At 48.3% G+C, this 23,184-nt stretch overlaps 2 protein-coding genes across 4 annotated transcripts; both read right to left on the bottom strand.

The window, feature by feature from the left end:
- Window positions 1-623: 623 nt before the first annotated feature.
- Window positions 624-12,368, bottom strand: tnk2a (tyrosine kinase, non-receptor, 2a). Of its 2 annotated transcripts, XM_077553892.1 has the most exons (22): window positions 12,115-12,368; window positions 11,883-11,989; window positions 10,509-10,668; window positions 9,878-10,040; window positions 9,734-9,804; window positions 9,297-9,491; window positions 8,953-9,102; window positions 8,703-8,798; window positions 7,836-8,017; window positions 6,961-7,087; window positions 6,753-6,899; window positions 6,592-6,686; window positions 5,772-5,966; window positions 5,303-5,394; window positions 5,177-5,221; window positions 4,821-5,107; window positions 3,348-3,557; window positions 2,722-3,263; window positions 1,918-2,068; window positions 1,763-1,858; window positions 1,123-1,250; window positions 624-868 (listed from the first exon to the last, which is right to left on the bottom strand). In XM_077553892.1, the coding sequence occupies exons 3-22, from the start codon at window positions 10,620-10,622 to the stop codon at window positions 847-849; spliced, it is 3,108 nt and encodes a 1,035-aa protein (XP_077410018.1). In that variant the 5' UTR covers window positions 10,623-10,668; window positions 11,883-11,989; window positions 12,115-12,368; the 3' UTR covers window positions 624-846. The 2 variants fall into 2 exon arrangements, with proteins under 2 accessions (XP_077410018.1, XP_077410017.1); XM_077553891.1 differs by having other exon boundaries at window positions 5,177-5,394.
- A 149-nt stretch (window positions 12,369-12,517) lies between these two features.
- On the bottom strand, window positions 12,518-22,319 carry tfr1b (transferrin receptor 1b). 2 transcript variants are annotated; one of them, XM_077553893.1, is made up of 19 exons: window positions 22,203-22,319; window positions 21,024-21,063; window positions 19,984-20,203; window positions 19,130-19,352; window positions 18,014-18,151; window positions 17,859-17,943; window positions 17,651-17,773; window positions 17,047-17,142; window positions 16,817-16,956; window positions 16,615-16,736; window positions 16,415-16,534; window positions 16,056-16,141; window positions 15,924-15,987; window positions 15,787-15,854; window positions 15,410-15,477; window positions 15,247-15,337; window positions 14,927-15,154; window positions 14,614-14,763; window positions 12,518-14,384 (listed from the first exon to the last, which is right to left on the bottom strand). In XM_077553893.1, exons 2-19 carry the CDS (start codon window positions 21,054-21,056, stop codon window positions 14,172-14,174), a joined length of 2,268 nt encoding a protein of 755 aa, XP_077410019.1. In that variant the 5' UTR covers window positions 21,057-21,063; window positions 22,203-22,319; the 3' UTR covers window positions 12,518-14,171. The 2 variants fall into 2 exon arrangements, with proteins under 2 accessions (XP_077410019.1, XP_077410020.1); XM_077553894.1 differs by lacking the exon at window positions 22,203-22,319 and adding an exon at window positions 21,129-21,237.
- Between the last annotated feature and the right edge of the window lie 865 nt (window positions 22,320-23,184).

Here is a 23,184-nt window from a genome sequence, read left to right as displayed (position 1 = left end):
TCGTCGCTCATTCGTCGGGATGGCAAATTCCAACATTCATGCATGTCTGTATACGTCTTAGAGCGACTTTTTGCAAAGCAGAAAGGAGCAAAACGACGAGAAATCAATCAAGAGCAGAAAAAAGTCTGAGGCGAGTTTTGTCACATGCGAGCTCGATGCACGCGTCCAATCAAAACAGGTTTGAAGAGTGGTCGCCTATCAGCAGCGGCAACGTTGAGCGCCCGCGACTGAGCTTTTCATTTCCTCGCTTGCTAATCAACCGCATGCGATTGGATCCATTTTGTCAGTCAAGTGAGATTCATTTGCGAGATGCTCGTTTCCGTCTGCGACGACCAGCGAACAAATTCAAAACGACGCTTGTTCAGTAAATCGCGCTGCATCTTGTGTGCGCGTCACACGCCTGAGCTGAGCGCGGCCGAGTGCTTCGTGCTGTTGCCGGTCCGAAAGTCTGTCCAGGGATCACACCCGTCCAAGGCGCAAGCATGCACTGCGATCAATGGCGGATTGCTGTCCTGTAATGGAAAGGTCGCGGGTTTGATCCCGCCGGGGCGGCAGTCCAGACTTCCATGAGACTTGTTTTGTTTTTCTCTCTCAGACTTTCTTGCATGAAGCGACGCACGCCATTCTTTGGCAACACTTTTATTATTTCCAACTCTGCTGAATGGAACATTTGCGTGTCGTGGTATGAATCGAATGAAAATAAATAAAGCAGTCGAGTTGCATTGTGGAACGACGCGCCGACAGGAAATACAAGAGTTGAACATTCGCTGGTCGTCCTCGTCATCTGATGTCACTTCCTGCCAGATAAACAACAGGATCGGCTGTCGGCAAGGATTTGGAGAAACGTCAGTGGTCCGACGGCAGATCCCTGAGGAACACCATCATTATGTTGACATTTTGAAGGGTTGCAAAATTGACTGGCAAACAAGATGTTGGGTTTCATCCATGAGAGTCCAATTGAAAATGTCAACCCCTGACTTGAAAGCTGGGCCAAGTGAAGATCTTGAGCCACTTTCAAGTGACAACTCTCTGAAACGTTATCATTGGTGAGCTGTGGTTTCCTTTTGACGAGACTCCGCCCCCTTAAAAGGGAGACGACTGCCTGTCAACAAGGCGCGCTACCTGTTGCAGTGCGGTCCGTACGCGTCCAGCATGAGCGAGCTGGCCTCTTCCAGGTTCCACCGGCAGCGCCGCAGGAGCGCCTCGCACTCGCGCCGGGAGCGCAGACCCACCCGGAACAACTGCTCCACCTTCATCCGTGGACACAAAAATGTTTGGCTACGACAGATCACTTCAGGACGCTTGGCAAGATGGCCGCCACCAGGTGACTTCCTGGTTGCGCAACATCGGGCAAAATCACCGCTCTAAACTGAAAGCAGCACCTTTTACAATTTTGCTCCCAAAATTCCAAGTTCAGCCGTCGGGACCTGCTGATTATTTAGCATCAGCAGGAAAAAAAGTTTGTTTTGACATTCATCTCTTTTCCCGATGGCGACGCTTTCTACCAACTGCTGTGACTCAAAGTCTGCCGTCCATCCAAATCCTGGAATCAAGTGTGAGCTGCTTAAACCGGTCCAAGGTTTCCTTCATAATTGATGCAGAGGCCAAAATTCACACCATAATCTTTATCTTCAAAGCTATTTCGCCGTCACGTTGGGGTTGGCGCTCCAAACGGGCCTTCCTCAAATGTAAAGGTTTGCAAAATGCTCGTGCTTGTGTGTCCCAATACTTTTGAGCGTCTGGCAAGGCTTCAGCCGCTTACCTTCAAGTGGTTGATGACTTGCTGGACTCCGCCCTCGTGAGCTTGCAGGGCGGCCAGACACTCGTCCAGCGTCACGCCGTGGACGGCTTCTCGGATCTGCGTGTCCAGATACAAACAATCAATCAATCAATCAATCAATGGTGCCGATTTGTCACCTGTGCAACGTCCAGCTCCTGCTGCGCGGCGACGGCGGCGGCGGCAGGTGGGCCGCCGTCGTTGTTGTTGTTGTTGGAGGAGGAGTTGGGCTTGGCTCTGGCGGGCTGCTGAATCATGGGTTTGACCGCAGCCATGTTGGCAGCGCCGTATCTGATCAACAACAACAAACATTATCGGAACTCACTTTTGGTTGATTCTGTTATTGATAAATCCATTTCAGTTAGCTACACATAAAAAGTCTTTTTTTTTTTCCCAATGGTGCCTGCAGGGTGGCCTACAAAAATATTCAGAGATATTCAGCTTTGGGATGACGAGCCTCAAATTCACAGCCAGACATTTCAAAGGTCAAGAAAGGTCAAATGAAGTTCATGGCGCATTTTGAGGTTAATGTAAAAATGTGGCCTGCAAGCTGAATATCGGCAGCCTGTCAGTCAGTCAAGCAGCGCTCAGATTGAGCCACTTGATGTTTTCTTTCCTGCGTTTTCCTCCCGCTGCGCTTAAAAATAGTGCTTGGGTGCGCAAAAAGACGATTTGCTTGCGTAACGCTCGGCTTTTGGTTTGTGCTACGCAAGCCACCTTTCACACCGCTCCTTTAAAAGACTTGTTTTTTTTTTTACTGGCTTGTGCCTTTTAGTCAGAACTTGCCAAAGTAGGACCAGGATGTTTCTGTGAATCAAAATGGCGGCGTTGCAGGTTCACGCATTCAGATGAAAAACAAACCCCCAAAAAACATCTTAAAATAACTGAAGTGATCCATCACATCAATATTTGAGCTTGGACTTGCAAAGTGTTTGACATCATACCTCTCGAGGAGGGCCGCTCGCTCTGGCAAGAGGGTTCGAGCAGTGCTCAGTGAGCCATCAATCGCCGAGGAAGGCCGGCGAGCATCACGCGGCTCCAAAGAGGAACCGGACGAGTACAAAGACGTCCCTTTGGGAGGCGAGGACGAGGAGGAGGAGGGGGAGGGGCAGGACAGGAGGGGACCCAGGAGGCCCGAGGCCCGGCGAGGGGACACCCAGAGCGGGGGCGGGGGCAGCGACACGGGCGGCGGGGCCAAGCTGAGCGGCGAGGACGAGCGGGAGCCCGGCTGCGAGAGGGCTCGATCCCGCGGCGGCAGCTGGGGGGGCGCGTCGTCCAGCTCCAGCGAGATGGAGCTGTGGCGCGGGTGCGAGACGGCCGGCGACGGGCGCAGCGGCGGGGCCGGGCTGCGGGGCGGCAGAACGGGCCGCTCCTCCGAGCCGGGGGAGGGCGACGGCAGGTAGATCTGCCGGTGCGGCGCCAGCGGGATCGGCGAGGGGGGGAGAGAGCGGCCCGTCGTCATGGGAACCTGCAGCTTCACCATCACCTGCATCAAAGCAATTTCACAAAGCTAGAAAAAAAGGTGGACGCCAGCGTGTCGTCAACGCGGGCAAACTAAATGCACTTGCACCTCTCGCTGGAGTTCTTGGAAAAGGTCGGCCGACTGCGACTCGTTCCGGGCCAACGTGGCGGCGGCGGCGGCGAGAGCGACCGGGAGCTCTTCCGCCACCCCCTTGTTGATGCAGCGCACTTCCTGGTCTTCGGACTGGTCTTGCAGCTCTGCTGCCACCTCATCGTAGGCCGGTTGTGGGAGGGGCCAGTCCAGGATGGAGGGCGTGTCCTAAAATATCATTTATGCTTCATTATAGTATAAAGCCTTTGGAAATTTGGCATTATGTAAAAATACCCCCAAAAAGTATCTTTTTTGGATCTTTAGATTTAGCCGACCCCTTCGTGTTCGACACATTGAACACTTGAAAATCAGTTGGGTCAAAAATAACCCAACTATGGCTCAAAAATGGAACGATCCTCTAGTTGGGTCCATTTGACCCAACTTGAAGTCAAGAAATTGGCCTTCCAGCGTAAAACAACTCAGAAATGTTGGTCAGAAAAAAAAAACCTAGAAAGTTGTGGATTTTTCATCCACAGTTGGGTTACTTTTGACCAAGCTTTTAAAACTTTCATCTAACATCACTTAAACAAAACGGTTCCAAATAAGCTGCTCTTTTTTTTTTTTTAACTCCCACAAAACAGGATTAAACATTTTAAAAAGCAAATTGTTCAACCTGACCAAATCACTCCACTAGCTTCATGCTAACATATAATGTGAAATGCCATAGACAGGCTAAGGGATGTTAGCATAAATGTTTTAATATGTTTTTGTACATAAAAAAAGAAATGAGCTTGGGTCTCTTGTTGGAAGGTTTTTGGTCCCCAACTTCTGTCATTGTGAAGTTTAACCGCATTTCATTCAAATTGATGGCGTCAATAAACCACCGATGACGTCATCTTCATCGTCGCAAATGGAATACACTCCAAATCCATTAGTTGCCCTTCATGTACAATCGCCAGGCACTTTTTCCGGGGCCTCAAATGGGCCCTACAGTGCCAAAGGGCCCTAGCGACCCAACTGGGACATCCGTGTTCTTTTTTTTGCTGCTGATGGAAGACGACGAGTGCAAAGAGGCAAAAAGTGGAGCATCAAAGCGTGAAGCGCCGACGCCGATCAATGAGCGCCATCTCGTCACGTCGCGTGCGTCCGAGCGGAAGGAGGCGGCGTGCCACGTTTGCGGAATCTTGTGGTCGCTCGCGTTCTTTCGCAGAAACGCAAAAGCCAAAGCAGCGCTGATCGGCTCCTCATTGATTGTCTGTCATGACAAATACTGACACAATCTGGAGTTTGCCAACATCTCCAAAAAGGTGATTTAAATGTCGAAAAAATACTGGATTGACAAGTGAGTTGAACGCACTCATTTTGACACCCCTGTTAAAAATACAAAAAACAAACAAATTGGATTCTGCTCAAAGCTTCATAAGTGCCATAAATAAAGTGCGTCATCTAGTTTGATGAGAACCCAAAAGTCCAATCAAAGCTTGAGCTCACCTTGAGCGTGTCCTGCTCGTGCGTCGAGGCCGTGTCGGTGAGCGGCGAGGGCGTCGTGGCGGAGCTGAAGCTGTCGTCGGTGAAGTCGATGAGCGCCATCTCGCCGCCGTCGTCCCACGCTCGCAGTTTCAGGCCCGGCGCCACGTTGAGCCGCTGGAGGTCGGGCCGAGCGGCGCCGGGACGAGCGGCGCCGGGACGAGCGGCGCCAGGACGAGCGGCGCCGCCGCCCGCCGCGCCGTCTTCCTCGGCGTCGTCGTAGTCGTCCATCACCGAGTCGTAGAAGGGCTCTGCAGAGCAAACGGGCGCACGGTCACCACGTGGCGGCCATCTTGGCACGGAGGCCGAGGGACGCTTACTCTTGAGCAGGACGGCAGGCTGAGGAGGACGAGGTGGCGGTTGTTCTGTCAAAAGGCAAGTCCGCAGACCACATGAGATCATTGGCTGCCCAAAAATGTCAAGTGCGTGTGCGTGTGTTTGGTTACTCTTGGCCCGGTTGGGGAGTTTGGTGGGTCTGGAGATGCAAGGGTCCATCCCCAGGACATCGGGGGGCTTCATGGGGTTCCCCAAATACAGACTGAAGACATAAAAGAATGAGATGAATACAAAACGACCTTTCGTGACATCACGTGACGGAACAGTCATGCCACAAAAAGTCCATTCGTTATTCATTCCACTTTTTCCCACATACGAGATGACGTCGGGCCAACCCCGACGCACGTCAACGTCATAAGAAATGGACGATGAACGATTTGGAAAATGTCGACCTAAAAATGCGGCCAATGAATATATTGCTGCCTATGGTGCCCTCTTGTGGACATTCACAGTAGTTGCATGGCAAAGTAAGCTGTTGCAACTCTGCCAGTCCTTGAGGAAGATTCAAACCTTCCCCTCGTCAGATGACCCCCCCCCCACCCCCGATTGCGACTTAACTCCTGGGCGTGTCTTGCGCACCTGTCTATGCGGTCGGCGTGGCCCCAGCTGCGATGCGGGTCGCTGTCGCCGTGACCCGTGTGGATGAACGAGTGCTTTAACGGTTTGCTGATGTCGTCCGCCGACAAGCCGGTCACCGCCGTCACCACGTGGCGAGGGAACTGGCCCACGCGCAGGGTTCGCCGGTTCTGGCCACGCCACCAGTAGTGCTCGGCCCTGCAAATGCACGCGCACGCACACACGAGGACGTCCTCAGTTGAACTACGGAACTGAAGTGGATTGGAGATCTTTTTTTTTGGTTTTGACTCGGACAAGTTGTATTTTACACATTTACTTCATGTTCAAAATTATAACGAAAAGAAAATTGCACCAATGTCTTACAAATGCAATTATGCCATCTAGTGGCAGAATTTTTTTTATCTTTTTAATTTGAACTCAATTGAATATATTATGAAATGACTGCATCGGTGACTAAAAGATGCAGATGTAGTTGAACATTTTTTTCTACTTTTATTCATTGTACATTTTATTGAACTTTTAGAAGAAATACGAAATTAGCAATTCATCGTCCGTTAACTCTTGAAGTCATGCTATTAACAACAATTAAAATGAATGATACTAATAATTGCCTGACACGCCGAGTTTGGACCAACGTCGTCAAAAATGAAAAGGCTTTGAAAAGGAAAGGTGGCGAACGCTGCCGGTGGCGAACGTTGCCGGTGGCGAACGCTGCCGGTGGCGAACGCTGCCGGTGACGAACGCTGCCGGTGACTAACGCTGCCGGTGGCGAACGATGCCGGTGGCGAACGATGCCGGTGGCGAACGCCGCCGGTGGCCTGACCTTCCCTCGGTGATGGTGATGACGTCGTTGATCTGAATTTGAAGCTTGTCGTCCTCCGCAGAGTCCTGCAGCGCCCTCATGTCGGCGGGCGTGCTCTGAACGAGCACAACATTTTCATCAGCGTGTCGGACAAAAGGAGCAAAAGACGCTCGGGGCCGCACCTCCATCAGGAAGTCCCTGAGGGCCACAAAGGTGGGCCGGTCCTCGGCTTTGGGGCTCCAGCACTGCAGCATGACGTTGTAGATGTCCTGAGGACAGTCGTCCGGCTTGCACAGCCTCTGCGCCTCCGCGTCCACCTTGTGGAGGATCTGCCGGACGCCAGACACGTTCAGGTGGGCCCTTTGAGCCGTTTTGAGACGGACTTCCAACCTGACTCCCGTTCAGACCCGGCCACGGCTCCTGGCCGTGGGTGAACATCTCCCACAGGGTCACCCCGAACATCCAGGTGTCCGACGCGTGCGAGAAGGTACGAGTCTTCAACGACTCGGGAGCACACCTGCACATCGGGAATCGCAAAAGTCATTTCTCAGCCGATGCAGATGTAAACAAACAGGAAAAGCGAGGCACAACAGCTGGACTTGATTTGCAGTTATCAGAGGTACATTTGCGCCCCAAAACCTATAAAAACGTTCGGTTTCAAATAGTGTCATGATCCCAAAAACGTTTTTATACGTTTTTTAAATGCTAGAGCATACAGAAGGCTTTTATGCAGCTTCTGACCTGAAGAGGATGCTTAAAGCAAACGTAGTTATTACAAATAACAGCTATCAGGGGGCAGAAGAGTATAAGAGTTCAGCCATGCTGCAACAAGCTCTTTTCCCCAGCGTTTGAAACAGATTTGTGAGTATTGATGAAACTCCGCTATCTTCTAATGCTAATTGCTGCAAAACGGAAACAGATTCAAATATACTTTCTTCCTGATGAAAGAAGAGTCTCTAATCTTTCTTTTGGTAGGTTCCATGTTTTGATAGCAATAGAACACAATATTGTGTGGGCGGGCCTTGCAAAAGCAGTCAAAATCCAATTAAACAGTTGGGAGCGAAGGGGGTTGCTTCAGTCAAAATGGCTGCCAGTCAATGAGTTAAGTGGTGCAGGGTGAGTGCTGACACAAGTTTCATGTTACATGCCGACGTCTTTTTTCGGTCCTAATCTTACAAGATCGGCTTTGACTGGAAAACAGATGCTGCTTTGCCACATCCAATATGGCGGCAACAACTCGCCATCATTGCTTTTGTGGCTCTCACCACGGGAAAGGAACTTTGTGGCCCTCCTCCATGACGTAGTGGTCGGCGTGGGACGGCAGCGCCCTCATCAGGCCGAAGTCGCCGATCTTCACCGTCTCGTTGGTGGACAGCAACACGTTGCGGGCCGCCAGGTCGCGGTGGAGGAAGCGGCGCTGCTCCAGGTAGGCCATGCCGCACGCCACCTGCGGCGCCACATGGCGACATGTTAACATCCCTCTCAGACTAAATCGCGTGGGCAATACGGGAAATACTAATTCTTAAGACACTTTTTTCCCCCTCCCACATTTTAAAGATTGTTGATGGCGTCCATCCATTAAAAATCGAAACAAACAGCAGGATTGAAAAGTGACTTTGTCATGGAGGAAGTCACGTATTATAAAAATGCAACGGAATGCCAAATAGGAATAGTTTGGAACTCCAAATAATAATTCCTTTCAAGAATTTTCGGCAATACAGTACATATTTTTGCAGCCAATTATTGTTATGCTTATTATACGCACACACAAAATATCAAATACACGGAAAAAGTATTTTTCTTTAAAAGTTAGTCAAATAAATTTAACAAATTTAGTAACAAATACAAGTTTAATTAGAAATGTAAATCTGTGCTATGCCAATACATGTCGTCATCATTTGGAAATAATTACATTAATGACATTTACTCTGTAAATAAGTACAATAAATGAAACATTTGAATTCATAAAAACATTTTGTTGATTATTTTTGCCATGTTCAAATATAGAATAAACCGCCGTCTTACAAATGCAAATCGAAAGCTCAGCTTTCATTTCCTTAATGAGTGAATTTTGTAAGATCTGATGAAGATGATGATGAAGATGATGAAGATGATGAAGATGATGAAGTCACCTGCACGGCGTAGTTGCACAGCGAAGCGATGAGGATGTGACCCTGACGCTTCCGCAGACGGTCCAGCAGCGAACCCAGAGGAGCCAGCTCCGTCACCTGGACACGCACACACACAAAGGAAAGCAGGATTTTGGAATGCCGGGGTCAAAGGGCAAAAAGCAAAAGCAAAAGCGTGAACCCTGGCATGTACGGCACAAGCCGATTGGCCTCCCTGCGGAATTGACGGCGTGTGTGTGTGTGTGTTGCTGACCATCTTCATGGGCTGCGTCAGGACGACCCCGTAGAGCCGGATGAGGTTCTGATGGCTGAGCGAGTGCATGGCGTTCACCTCCCTGATGAAGTCGTCCAGACCGTCCGACTCCAGCACGCCAGCCTTCAGGCACTTCACCGCCACCGACAGCTGCCACAACGCAAACAAAACTAAATCCTAAACCACTTAAGTGCGGGTGCGGGTGCGGGTGCGGGTGCGGGTACGGGTACCGTACCCCCCACCCCCCCTCGTTTACTTGAGGCCTCAGACTTGCCGCGACAGTATTTGGTCCGGCAACGACGCGTCGCCACTTGCGACTTCCCGCCCGTGATTACGAGTCTCACCACTCGACTGCTGGGGGCGCTCCACTCGCCGCGGCGAACCACGCCAAAGGTGCCGTCGCCGAGGCGCTCAAAGAGCTGAAGCTCCGCCTCTCGGATCAGGCAGGTGAGCGAGGCCGCCGACTCCTCGCCGGACGGCGGCGTCCCGAGGGGGAGGGCCGGCGGCGAGTCGGCGTCGGGACGCTTGGCGGGAAACACCTGCCGGCGGCAAGATGGGGAAAACGCATTCGTTGGGGAAAGGAGAGCATTTGAACAAATCGGGATCCGAAACTGATTTGACATCAGAGCTTCTCGTACTGTTACATTTTCTTTCTCTACTGATTGACGATAAGAACACAATCAAATCGGATTCGACGTAACACGGATGCGATCTTGATCAAACGGATTGAAACATTAAGAAGTGGACTGAAGCGCATGTTGGTGCGTTTGTGGTACCGAACCTTGCTCATCCACGACTTGCGTTTGTAAAGCGCACGCCTCCTCTTGACGGCTTCCCACAGCCTCCTTTGACCTGCAACCACACGACGCACGCCGGCGTGAAAAAGCCACACGGGGACACACGGGGTCGCCGCGGGGACGCTGACCGGGGCGGCCCATGCCGATCTTTTCCAGGTCTTCGTTCTTGACGTAGTCGAAGTGCGAGAGGCGCGTGACGTTGAGCTGGTCGCGGATGCGCAGGAAGTACTGCTGCAGTTGGACGTCCGTCAGAAGCTCCACAAGCCATTCCGTGCCCTCCTCGCTCGCCGTCTGCACACACGTTGCAATCACGCCGCTGCGCAATCGGGATTACAACCTCGTCCAATTTCATTTGACGCTTGTGTTGCATTTACACCGCATTGTAATCTGGATCCAATCCAGGTCCGATTTGATTCGGCTTTCAGCTCCATTTGCTTTGCTTTGCTATCCGGATCTGCTCCGATATGATGTGACGTTAGAATTTCGGTGGCCTTTACATTGCCGTGCAATCTCGCTCAGATTGTGATCTCATTGGATTGACGGAGCTTTAAAGTTACTTTGCAGCAGAATTTGGGTCCGATTCCGATCAAACAATATTAGACGATAGAGATTGAATGTTACATTGCCGCATCATTGATCGACGTCAGAGCCGTCGATGTTTCAAACGCAAGCTGACATATGAAGCCAGCGCACAAACCCTTGCTGATGAAAGCTCCTTGGAGGAGGTCGCGATTGCGGCGCATCCTCGCACACGCTTACCATTTGTCTCTCGGCACTCTCGGGCATCCTCGCTCTGCCCTCCGCATCCTCCTCGTCGGCCTCCTCTCCTCCCCTTTGGTAGGGGAGTCGCCGGTACATGTAGCTGTCCCCCATCTGCCGCTCACGCCGCTTCTTCCAATCTCAAGATGCCGGCATTTACCTAAAGACAAATGTGCATCGCCCGTTTCTCACCGCGCCTTATTGACAAAAGCGCCCGCTGCTGAGTCACGACGTCCCGCCGCCACCTTCATTGCTTCCCTGTCGGCCGCCTCGCTAAATAATTCAGCAGAGCTATCGAGGAGGAGGAGGAGGCGGCAAATGAGGAGGCGGCAAATGAGGATGCAAAGGGACGGGCGGGCGGCGAGAGCGGCGCTTCCCAGCACGCACTTTGGGGAGGCGGCCAGCTACGAGAAGCAAGCGCAGCGCGGCCAAGCGGATGGGACACACATGATGATGTTATATTGGAATGCAGGCGCTCTCTTTGCACAGACGAACCCGCAGCGTACAAGCGATCCCTCCACCGTTACCATGGCGACTACTGGCCGCAGGCGCCCTCCTGCATGAACGCATCTGTGGCCTCAAATGAGGTTCCAAATAGGTCAACATGCTAAATATAGCAGCTCAGGCAAAATATATGTTATGCATTAAATTTGATCATATATAAAAAAAAATTTTAAAACACACACACACAAGCACATACTGCATATTATTATAGTATATAGAAAATCTTGTATGCACTTAAATATTAATTTGATTCATATATCTTATGTAAATTAGTACAATAAAAATTAAAATTAAAATTCAATTTTTAAAATGACCTACGCTTGAAACTCATGAATAAATGTCAATATTATAAAATGGGGTGTATTTTCAACACTTTTTTAAAAAAAAAAATGGAGGCATAGCTAAAAAATACAAATATTCATAACTACAGCTGCGAGCAGCTATGACGGGCTCGACTTGCACAGGATCGCGATTTTTCTCTGCAAATGGCACGTTGCCACAGCAACAGTATTTCATGAAGCTTTCGTCTTCATTTAGTACGTTGAAGTACGACCTCTAGTGGCACAAGATTTCTAAATAAAGCAAAAATAATGGACACTTTTTGGTACGTTTGAGGGTACGACACGTGCCTTCCAATCGTCTTCGCCACAGATCTAACTTATGGTTCCATTACATTTCTGTAGGGGGCGCTACAGACCTTTTTCTTTTTTTGTACTTGTGCACAAATACTTTAAAATATGAGACAGACCCCAGGAGCAGCTAATTGTTTAATCTTTTAATCCATTTCCGAGCCGCCAGTGTCTGAAGCGTCTGAACTCGCTAGCCAACAAAATGCTCGTGCGCAACTCAAAGAGGCCGGTTTGGTTTCACCTTGCCGCGCACACGCGCTTTGGTTGGCTTGGAACTGGATCGGAACTGGATTGGGAGTCGCATGTGTGGTTACGACGGTGGGGATGGAGGCGGACCCTCGCATCCACCTGCAACCACAAGAGAAACAGCAAAAAATAGTGTCAAGCCTAAAAAAAAATAAAAAATTACACACACGTGACTTCGACTCATTGAATTTTTGTGTGGTTCATGAAAACAGAACATGGGGACTTACCACATCGCAGTTTACGTGTTGTGTATCATTTTGATTTTTCTCCTCATTCAGTGCTCCGTGGAGTTAACAGCACCAACCGATTAGAGGTGGTGGTCTTCGAGACCACTCGACGCAGTGGTTTGTCTTGCCAGCCGGTGGCTCTCAAGCAGGACTTGCTTTATCGGCAAATGTGCAGAAATGGAACTAGACCGTCGTCGCGCTCCTCCGCCGCGCCGCAACTCGACAAAGCCCGTTGAGCCTCAGCACCGCGTTCAAGATACTTCCGCGTCGGACAGCGACCCGGAAGTGTCAAACTACTGAGCAGCGAAATACAGTAATTGCAGATAAAGGAGACAAAAAGCCAGAAATAGTTTCATGTACAACATGTTAGAATTGCAATTTAACCAATAAAGACACACATATATAGTGGATGCAAAGCTGAGGGTTTTATTTAATCTTCAACAAACAGAGAAACGTTCTTTATTCCTCAACAAAGTGACAGAAAAGCGCGCGTAGGCTGTAGAGAAGGGCTTATTATTCATCAATAGAGTTTAGGCCAACCTTTTGATTTTCTTAACTTGGCCAAACGTGGAAAAAAAGTTTTTGCCCCAAACAAGTGCCATAAAAAAAATCTTCCAAAAAGACTGCATGTAACAACAAAGTTGAACAAACAACTCAACTTGCTCTCTTTAGTTGTGTAGCAATGCTGCTCAAAATGAAAAAAGGAATACCCAAAAATGTCAAGTTATTTGGTCCCTTATTTCCCCCCCCCCTAGAGCTGCACACAAGGTGGTGCAACTTGTGGCCAAACCAACGTCAACATGCCATACATTGCCACGTAGCAGAAAAGAAACTTAACTGGGACACGAATCCGTCCGGTCCAAGCTTGTTGAACGACGCCTCAGTAACCGCGGACGAAAGCACATTGCAACACATTACAAAACATGGCTTGCAGATAAACTGACACTTTTTCTCCCTGGCAACAGAGGAGAAAATTCCATGAGGAAGAAAGAGCTACCACTAAGCAAAATCAGAAATAAATAAGTATAAAACTTTGGGAAACACTGTCCCCGATAAGTTGTTCCACCCTTGGAGTGAAATATGAGAGGCACTGCTCCCGATAAATACACACATAAAAAACAAACACGAAAAGGACAAAACACGCACGCACACACTGGTAGATTAAAAACTACCGTTACTTGTCATTATGGGAGTCACTGCCCCCGATAATGGGTTTCATTATGGGAGTCACTGCCCCCGATAACTCGCGCCAACTGCTCCAAAAGTGGACCTAAATGGCCCCAAGAAATACCCTCACAGAACTTGTGTCTGATTTTCTTCATTTTTGAGGGGTTTTATTGATTGGTCTTTTTTGTTTATAAACTCCATTTGCTTTGACGAGAGCAGTTTGTCCACTTAAAGCTCCCTTGGTTTGTACTTTTTTTTTTTTTAATTATTATTATTTGTGGCCCTAATTTATTTGCTTTTTCCTGGTTACTTAAATTAGCAGGCCATTTTTTGTTGAGAATTTTATCCGCTTTTTTTCCCCACAGGCTTTTTGAAAGCTTCTTAGCCGTCTCCATTTCGGCACCAACAGTTGAGTTTCGAGTTCACATAGCAGATGCTGCTGTCAGATGAGACAGTATAACCGTCATAATTATGGAAGGCACTGCTTCCGATAACATCATAAAAAAAAAAAAAGACGAGAAAAACTATCTGAAGTATTACATAAGGTTCTCAGTGTTTGGATGGCAAAGAGGTGGGGAGGGAGGCAGGGGTGTCAGTAGCATTCAAGGTTTTCAAGTATTAGGATGGGCTCTGGAGCCCCCCCCCCCCTCCAAAAGAAAAAAATGCATTTAAATTGGGTACTAAATCACTAACAGCAGTTCCTTCATTTTTACAAAATGAGCAATGGCGCCCCCTATTGAATTAGAGTGTCAAATACAACTTGTTCTTTTAAAAGGGTGGGACAGCCTTTTTAAGTGCTTTTTTTCTCTCCTGAATTTTTTTTTTTCCACTTTCTGCTGTTTCCACTCACACCTGCGAACACACACACACGCACGCTCACTCGTTCGCTTCTAGACTTGATTGTTGTTTTCCCAGATGTCGCTGACCACGGCGTTGGCGCACATCTTCAGGTTCCAGGTAGCCAAGGCCAGCTGGGTGTGGAGCTCCTGGGGATCCGTCGTCTCGGCCAGGGCCGCCAACGTGTGCTTGCCTCGGCCCACCAGGAGGTGGCGGAAAGGCGTCTCCACGGGGGACACGTATGGCGAGAGAAGGTTCCGCTCCACCTTTGGAAGGGGCGGGATGAAACAACAGCATAAGACTGCTATAGATAACAATAATACATTTTTTTTAGGGTTACTTAACAGGATTAACATCATATAAAATACAGAAAGGTAGCATGCAAAAAGCAAAATGCATACAAAAACAATTCCCATTTCAGTCCATCAAAACACTTTTTTTTTTTAAGGTATAAACACAAAAATGTAAAGCAATGATGCGGACGCTCCATCTTACGCTCATGAGCTTGTCGTTGACACGACGAAGGCCACGCTCTTCGGTCATGTCGGTGTTCATGATGGCCGTGTTCAAGCTGGCCATCGCTCGCATGAAAGAGCCGAACGCGCTGCTCAGCCATTTGGGGTCCACGCCTTTCAGCTCGCCACTCTGACATGACATCGGTGACGTTTGTTTTATTAGGTGCTCTTCAATGTGCGTTTGATGGGAACTGACTTGTGCCGTTGGCTCCGCCCATCCGCCAATTGAGCACTAAAGTGTGCATCTCGGTAGGACCGCAGCCGTATACAGCGTCATCACTAAATGGCCTCACCTGGACGAGCTTCTTGACACGAGCGTAGAGCAGGTTGACGGCTTTGGCGAGGACCTTGCGGTACATGCCGACGTCCAGACTGAGCAGGTGGTTGTGGACCAGGCGCAAGGCCATGCGACCGGCCAGCTGAGAGGCCCGTGCCGCCACCTCGCCCGTCTTGTGGGCCGTGATGTAGTCCAGGTGGTCCACGCTGTCCATGGAGGTGCCGTAGTACGTGTAGGCCTCCACCTTTAGGCAAGGGGGTGGGGGGGGAGAGGAAAGAAAAAATGCGTGCTCAGCTCATGTCACGTGATGTCGGAAAAGTGGCCTTGAGGACTCACCGTTGGCGTGATGAAGTGGAACGAGATGGAGGGAATACCAGCAAGGGCCAAGAAAGGGTAGGCGGGGTCATCGATGGACATGGGCCTCAGTCTGCAAAGACACAGTAACAGATTGATTAGCGGACATCTCACGATTTCCGCTCACTTTCTGACGTCAACTTACACGTTGGCCTCCCATTTGTCCTTTTTTGCCAGATCGTAAACGGTGCCGGTGTCGAGTGGACTCTTCACCTGGGAGTGAAATTTAATTAAGGGGACATTGTTAACCGTGTCAATGCCTGCTTATTCACAGTGAGGCATTAGCAGATGTCAAAGCTAAAAGGTAAGCAGAGCTGCATTTTTTGTGGTGCGGAAAGATGAGTGTTGTCAGTGTTTGCTTCGAGCTCGAGTGCCGTTTCCCTCAATTTGCTCAGTGAAGTTGTTGATCTTCAAGCTCCACCCATTTTAATAACGGCGTATACTTTAATATTCCTGACCCTCGGGCCATTTTGACAAAAGTACATCCCAGACATCTGGGGGGCGAAAATGTTTTGCTGTTACCTGCTTCATGGTGTCCTCCAGCAGGCTGTACAGCAGCGGGCTCGCCGAGGCAATGAAGCCGCTGTGACCTTGCGAGACGACACGTGCGGTTAGACAAATTTCAGAGTTGTTTCTGTGCGCGCTCACTCGATACCTACCCATGACCATCCCGTCCAGGCTGATGTAGGTGACAAGCTTCCTGTCGATGGAGGACAGATAACCCTAAAAAGACACTTTTGTAAATACATTTGCCCAAAACGAACGATTGACTGATTTATGCAAATCGCCACCTCCAAAAATTCGGTGGCTCCGACGTTTCCGTATTCTCCGGCGCTCCAGCTCGCAAACACCAGGCTTCTCCTGGGCCGGACGCCGTCTGGAAAAAGATACAAATGTGACATTGCTCATGTGGGACGGTTAAGGAAGCAGAGTGCCACACAATTGCTCGCACAAAAACGGGCATAAATGAGTACGAGGGCTTTAGTGAAAATCGACACATTCCACGCTTTGCAGCAGTTTTGATCTAAATTGCCAACATTGACTTGAATATTGATGTGACTGTTACACGTATGTCAGATGTTCGGAATACATAGCAAGAACCCAACTTCCACAACTGCATTAAATGATTGTCCATGTATGTTCTCGTTACCTTTCTCCACCAAGTCTTGAAAGGCGTTGGCCAGTTCCATCAGAGAGGAGGAGCCGACAGCAGCGCGGGCGTAACCTTTGCCCCACGCGTCCCTCTGCGCTCCCATGACCACATACTGGTCTGCGGCACACAAACGCATCATTCATGACTCGGTCTTGTCATGACTGCAAAGTGTGTCCCAAAACTTTTCTTCCTCGTACCGGGATCGATGAATCCTTTGATGACTCCAAACACGTTGTGGATCTCCGTGTTGACCAGCACGTTGTTGACCTCCACGCTGATGTCCTCCACACCGCCCATCTGGTTCGGACCACCAATTCTCCTGCTCAGAGGCACAAATGCGTTGCTGACTAAACAGATTTGGGCTCCCTGGAAAGCACCACAGCGGCCAGCCGGGCTTACTCTTTGAGGGTTTTGGCCACGTTGAGCGAGACGGTCTGAGCTGGGATGCCGGGGAGGGCCGATGAGCGGGTCGGGGGGAACTGGGTGTGGTTGAAGGAGGGGAAGCCCGGCGTGTAGGGGTCGCCCGAGCCCAGATGCACCTGACCAAGGGAGGCGGATGCAAAATCAGGACGCATGTTCAACGGCACACGAGCACACGAGCACACGGGCAGGTCTCCAGCGCCACCTACATGGCCGTAAAGCGCCGTTGCGGCGTGGTAATCGAAATCTTCTGCGTCGGGGTAGATGAGAACGGCCACGGCACCTCGGGCCTCGGCATTAGCCACCTGAGCAAATGATAACATACATTTAAAAAAATGAAAATAAATGTGGAAAGTGCATCTCAAACACTATTGTGGCAACAATACGTACAGTAATAGGCAACGCAATTAAATGTTCTTCCACTAGATGGCGGAAGGTAAATGCCATTCACAAAACAGAATAATAGAATTGAGTTCAACTATGTCGGTTTTATATGAAATAAGCACATTTGTGAGTAAACTGAGATGAGATCATGATTTCAGTAGCTACACTTCAAATATGAGCTTTGGCTCCAATGTTGGGGGGGGGGGGGCAGGCATACACCATACACCTCCATTAAATGCAGAAAAAGTGAGAATAACGCATAATTAATTTCTATCTAAGAACGTTGACATAAAAACAGTCAAAGTTGTTAAAATTGGGAGTTTGTTAGTTGCAAGCGCTAATCATTCAAACCCGAAATATTTCACCTCATGAGATACACCCGTCTAAAAATGGTACACCTGCTGCATACGTCTAAATGTTGTCCTTCACCTGCTCGGCAAAGGTGAGTTTTCCGGCTCTGAGCAGCAACACGCTGCCTTTCACCGCCACGTTTGCGTTGGTCACGGCATCCAAATCCTCGGGACGGCCGTAGGCGGCGTACACCAGCTTGCCCTAATCAACACAAATAACAGCACATGCACTCACTCATGCGTTACAATCCTGCCGTGATTTGGGGCAAATGGCCGCCGCAGCTCACCTGGACCTTCCCGGTGGCGCTGTAGGCGAGATAACCGTCAGGTTTGAAGACGTCTGCGCCGAAGGTCACCACGTTGGGACGCGTGCTGCCCGTGACAAAACAAGCTCGTTAGCAGGAGATGAACACGGCGCCAGCAAAAACGGCTCCGAAGGCACCTGTCGGGCTTCTGCAGCTGAACGTAGTGGACGTCCACCCAGCTGTCCAGGCCCATCGCCTTGAATTGGTCCGAGATCTTTTGGGCCAATTGGACGTCGCCCTCGCCGCCCGCCAAGCGGGACGGCACGTCGAAGGTCCTGTGGAGAAATTAACAACATGATCGCTTGAGCTTGAATAGGATTGCGAATATGAAGTTTGCTCAAAAGGAAGGCACAACTCAACGGTTGCTCGTCACACTTGTCAGTCAGCTGACTGCCTGGTGACATTCGAAGAGACGCTGAACACGCCTCAACATCTTCTATGAGGTCGTTTGAGCGCACAACTCGCACACTTTGTTATAGTAAGGCTGCACAATTTGGAAAAATAATCTCATGTGAGCGCAGGATGAACAGATTTGATATGCGATGATGCGACACATCCGGAAAATACACCAAGTGCTGACGGACCATTAACTCTTTGAGTGCCAGACGTTTTCAGAAACGGGATGTCGCCAGTGCCAGCTGATTTAAGCATTTTGACTGATCTTTCAAGGTCCACAGAAAATTATGTGTTTGGACTATGGAAACACACATACTACCAAATGAAAGATTGGACTCTCATCTTTCATCAGAAAAAAAAAGTTTGTTTCTACCTTATTCCGTTTTTCAGTAATCAACAATAGAAAATGGTTAGTTTCACCTCTGTTTTTTTTAAAAAACGTCTTTGGCACTCCTCCATAGGATTTTACTAAACGTTATTTAACGTTTTTGGCAGTCAAAGAGCTAAAATCCGGCCGCTGACATTTTCCCGCCATCATGCGCCATTTGAGGTGTACAGAATTACATTAGTGTAACTTGAAATATGGTACTACATCAATGTTGTACAAAACATTAGGTGTGGTGTAAATATCCTACACAAAGATTCAAGTACAGGAATTATTTGCCAAGTAGGCCAATAGGGAGACGAGTTAAGCATTTGCACCTACAGTGTCAACAACTGTGACTTTGTTGTCCTTCCGAGCCGTTTTTAATTCTACAGGATCTTTTCCTACAACCACGCAACTGCACTTGGTGTGCTTGTAAATGGCGTGAAGATGCACCAAGCGTGCTTTGAAGGCGGACGAGCACAAGATTTACTTGAGTCGTGCGTCGAAAGCCGGGCCGGTGAGTTTGTCGTCGAGAAGCCGGCTGATGTCGTTCCAGCTGAGCGCCGCTTCTTCATGCGGCATTTCCTCGTCATTGTCCTGATCCTCTTTCTGCTTCTCCTGCTCCACTGCAGTCCCCGTCTGGGCCACCTCATTGGAGCAGCTGGCGGGCTCCGCCTCGGCCTTCTTAGCGGTGAGGTTGCCAACAAAGTAGCCTGTGAACGTTCCCAATGGTCAGCTGTGGGCTCACTACGTTTTCAAAGTCACAATTATGGCTGCAAACTGAATAGATTCAAGAAATGCTGATTGAGTAGAAACCCAGTAGAGCTCTGAGCTCTACAGACTTGGGCCAACTAGTGGAAGCTAGAGTTTGAGGTAAACATGGTGAAGCTTCACCTAGCTGTTACGCTGCACACAAATGGAATAAGCTGCCAACACAAGCGAAGTCAGCGCCGAGTGTAAATCCTTTTAAATCCAGGTGCCTTTTTCACAGACCATTGATCAAGGTCTTTTAAACAGTTTTAAAATCACGTTTTTTGCCCTTTTAATATAGATTTTTTTACTTTCTTAAGATGAATGTTTTTAAAGTTTGCTGTCTAATGTTCTAACATTGTCTACGTTCTTTTAGTAAATGTTGTCCCCTACTTTTGTTTCCTCTTCTTTGCTCTGAATGCTGTTAACGGTTTGTTGAGATCTATCTATACGGCGTTTTTACATTCACTCCTTTGTATTCAATTCCTAAGATTTCTTCCATTGACTGACAATCACACACTTTGGGTGCTAATGATTTCATTTGAAGGCCAGACAGAGCCGCTATGCTTCCGAAATGCCGCGGCGTGTTCCTACCCAGGATGAAGAATAGCAGCAAGGCCAGCGCCAGGATGCAGAGGAGGCGCTTGCCGCTGAAGCCGGTGCGAGGGGCCGGCCGGAAGCTGGGAGAGCCGTTGGTGTGCACGCCCTCCGCGTGCTCGTTAGCGTCGTCGTCGTCGGACAGCTTGATCTCCACGTGTCGCTCCGCCTCCTCGTCGCGCTGCAAGGTGAACCGGCTGTACTGGACGCTTTTAATCTAAAGGAAGGAGGAAGTTACAGCAACTAGTGGAGCAACGTGTTCCAGTAACTTTGATGACTGACTGCCCGCTACGTCACTTTGAGCTAATGGAAAAAATGCTACCGACAACATTCCAGGACAGAAGTTGGAGAGGCTTGTGTCTAACGCTCACATTTGAGTTTTAAAAGGCGGTTTGTGAGTAAAACAACATTAAAAAAAAATAAAATTAAAATCATTTGTATTTTATTTAACAATGAACTGAATTCAGAGAATGGTTGATTGAAGAGGAACACATAAACGCCACATCGCCCTCAATTCCTAACGTGTCGACACTTTAAAAGGTGTATCCAAGGATTTCTCCGAAAAGTAGAAGCCAAACGTCTGTCACATATAAAAAAACTGCGCATGCGTTAGACCATCCTTTTGTCCTGATAGAGATGTCAACGTCACACCAGAAAGCAGAAAAATAAGCTGTAAATGGATACTTGATCCATTGGGCCTTTTTCAGCCAAATCTTTTTCGACCAATCATAGCCCGGTTTGCAAATGTCACATGATCAAACCCAGAAAACAGTTAATTGGTTGTTACCTGCTTCCTGAGCACTTGTGATGTCATCTTTAGTCGACAGAAAGTGGCAAAATGTGTTTTTAAATGTATTAAGTGCATATGAAAAAGAATTAAGTTATCAAATTAACTACAATTTTTTTTTCACTTTTTACTGCTGAAAATGGTTAAATGAGTCAAGTATCCCTTTAATGTTTGAAGGTTGTATTTTGAAGGACAAAGCAATCTTCAATAGAAAGTTAAACAAACAAAATCTGAGCTGACAAACACTCACCATGTTGTCAACCGTAGACCTCACTCGATCCATTTTGATTCTGAAAGGGACAAAGACAATCAAGTGGTGAATACGGCCCAGCATAATATGCATACAAATGCGTACGTTCTGGCCTCCTCAATTCACCCCCAGCCACTTCTTTTGACTTCAAGGTGAAGATGACCTCAAGTTGCCTCCCCAGACTCGTTCCACTGCGACACAAATCTTGTCTTGGCAGCAGCGTTTGCTTTCTAAACAAGTAACTAGCTACGCCTCCTTTTATGCTTCACTTGCTTACTTTTGTAAAACACGATCACCTGAGGACAATCAGTGAAAAGAATCAAAACTGGTTTCTCCAACCGCTCCACAAGTATGCGGGCTATTTGTGACCTTGCCATCGTAACCGATTCCAGGAAATGGTGTGCTTTTTAGAGACCCGTAATCGATTTGAATTCTCCTCATCAATAAACCTTATTGGAGTGCCACACATTCTGATGTGATCAAGTTCTGCACACAAATTGAAATATGTAGCCACAAATAGCAAGAATTGTGGCTGCTACATTTTCCCAAAAGATGTGCCAGGGTCACACTTGTTTTCAAACATTCAATGACACATTAACCATTCAAACCTAACAATCAATGATTGCGTTCAAATTGAGGACCTTTGACTAAACAGGTTACAGCATTAAGTGAACGTTGAATAACGTAAAGGAAACCGGGAGCGGCTTCATCATCAGGGCCTTGCACCTTAATTACAGCAACCTCACTTCACGGAAGTAACGCTCCCGCCGCCAACAGCAAGGAGCGGAAAAAGAGACAACAAATCGCCATTTTATGTCGAAAACGCGCACGTTAGAAAATGTGTCAAACGTTTATTTGCTAGCATTTTGAATGGTGGAGACAGACGTTGTGCGGCGTCACGCACAAATGTTTCCCAGGCAACAAAATCAACGAATGAAAATTAAACAGAAGCTTGCACGTAACTATCGCTGTCAGTAATCCTGGCGATTGTAGCGCAAATTGTACAGCAATTGTGGATTTTGTTCCATTGTGACTCAAGCACACATGGCTGTCGAAAGCGGATACGTGACATTGCAAACGTTCCAGCAGCCCAGCGAAAATGACGGCTATGCGACCGTGTAAGGCTTAAAAACACATCAAGTGATTCAAATATGCGCATTTCAGGTGGAATTATCTCACCTTGAGCAACGCTTCCGCTCCGCTGCCGATACCGATGAACGCTTGGCGAAATGTGCCCTCCTGTCTCGTGTCTTGTCCTTAGAGGCCGTGACCGTACTTCCGCCTACGTCATGATTACAATTAGGTCGGCTCGTTAGACTTATCTTTGACTTTAGAAGGCCTGATTCGTCACACCAACGAACTACAGTATTCTGTTTACGCCGCACTCTCAAGCCAACCCAGCCTAATTATAATAAAATATATATTATTTAACTCAAAGTCACAATGACAAAACACAAACTGTTTGTAGCATTTTATTTTCTATTTCTATTTCCTGATTCGACACAGCTACGAACGAGCGTCTCTCTCGCTCGCGCTCTCTCTCTCTCTCGTGCGCACGCGCGCATGCATGCGCGCACCCACCCACCTACACACATACACGTACACACGTACACGCACACACACACGCACACGCACACACACACGCACACAACATCACAAAAGTCATATTAAAGTAGTGCAAGTTCAAACTAACAAAATTAATCATACAGCAAATAGGCAACTTGAAATAAACAACATACTTTTGTAAAGATACAAGGCACACTGAGCAGATAAGAAAAGAAAAAACAGGGAAAAAAACTTCAAACTGACATATTGTAATCATCGCGAGAATTAAGGACAGTTGCGAGGTTTGGACGTCAGCCCAACGCTGCCTTCAATGGCAGTCGGAGATGCCCCAATCCTTAGTGAGCGAAAATGAGTCAGACATATTCTGCCTCACAGCATCGTGTGGATCAAAGCTCATTCCACTATCTTGATTTCCATCACATTCGGAACAATTGCTCATTTTGATGAGATTCAAATCAATGCGCTCCCTAATTTGACTGACACTGTCAGACATTCATTCATTTTGCACTGACGATACTACATCATAGGGGGTGCTGTTCCTAATATTTCGGTTGCCTTATCTACACTATAAAGTAGAAGAAAAAATATGAGGTAC

Source organism: Vanacampus margaritifer, chromosome 20 (assembly GCF_051991255.1).
Source record: "Vanacampus margaritifer isolate UIUO_Vmar chromosome 20, RoL_Vmar_1.0, whole genome shotgun sequence".
In the NCBI taxonomy this organism is placed as follows: domain Eukaryota; kingdom Metazoa; phylum Chordata; class Actinopteri; order Syngnathiformes; family Syngnathidae; genus Vanacampus; species Vanacampus margaritifer.
Note: the sequence above shows the minus strand (reverse complement) of the source record. Positions and strands in the feature narration are given on the sequence as shown.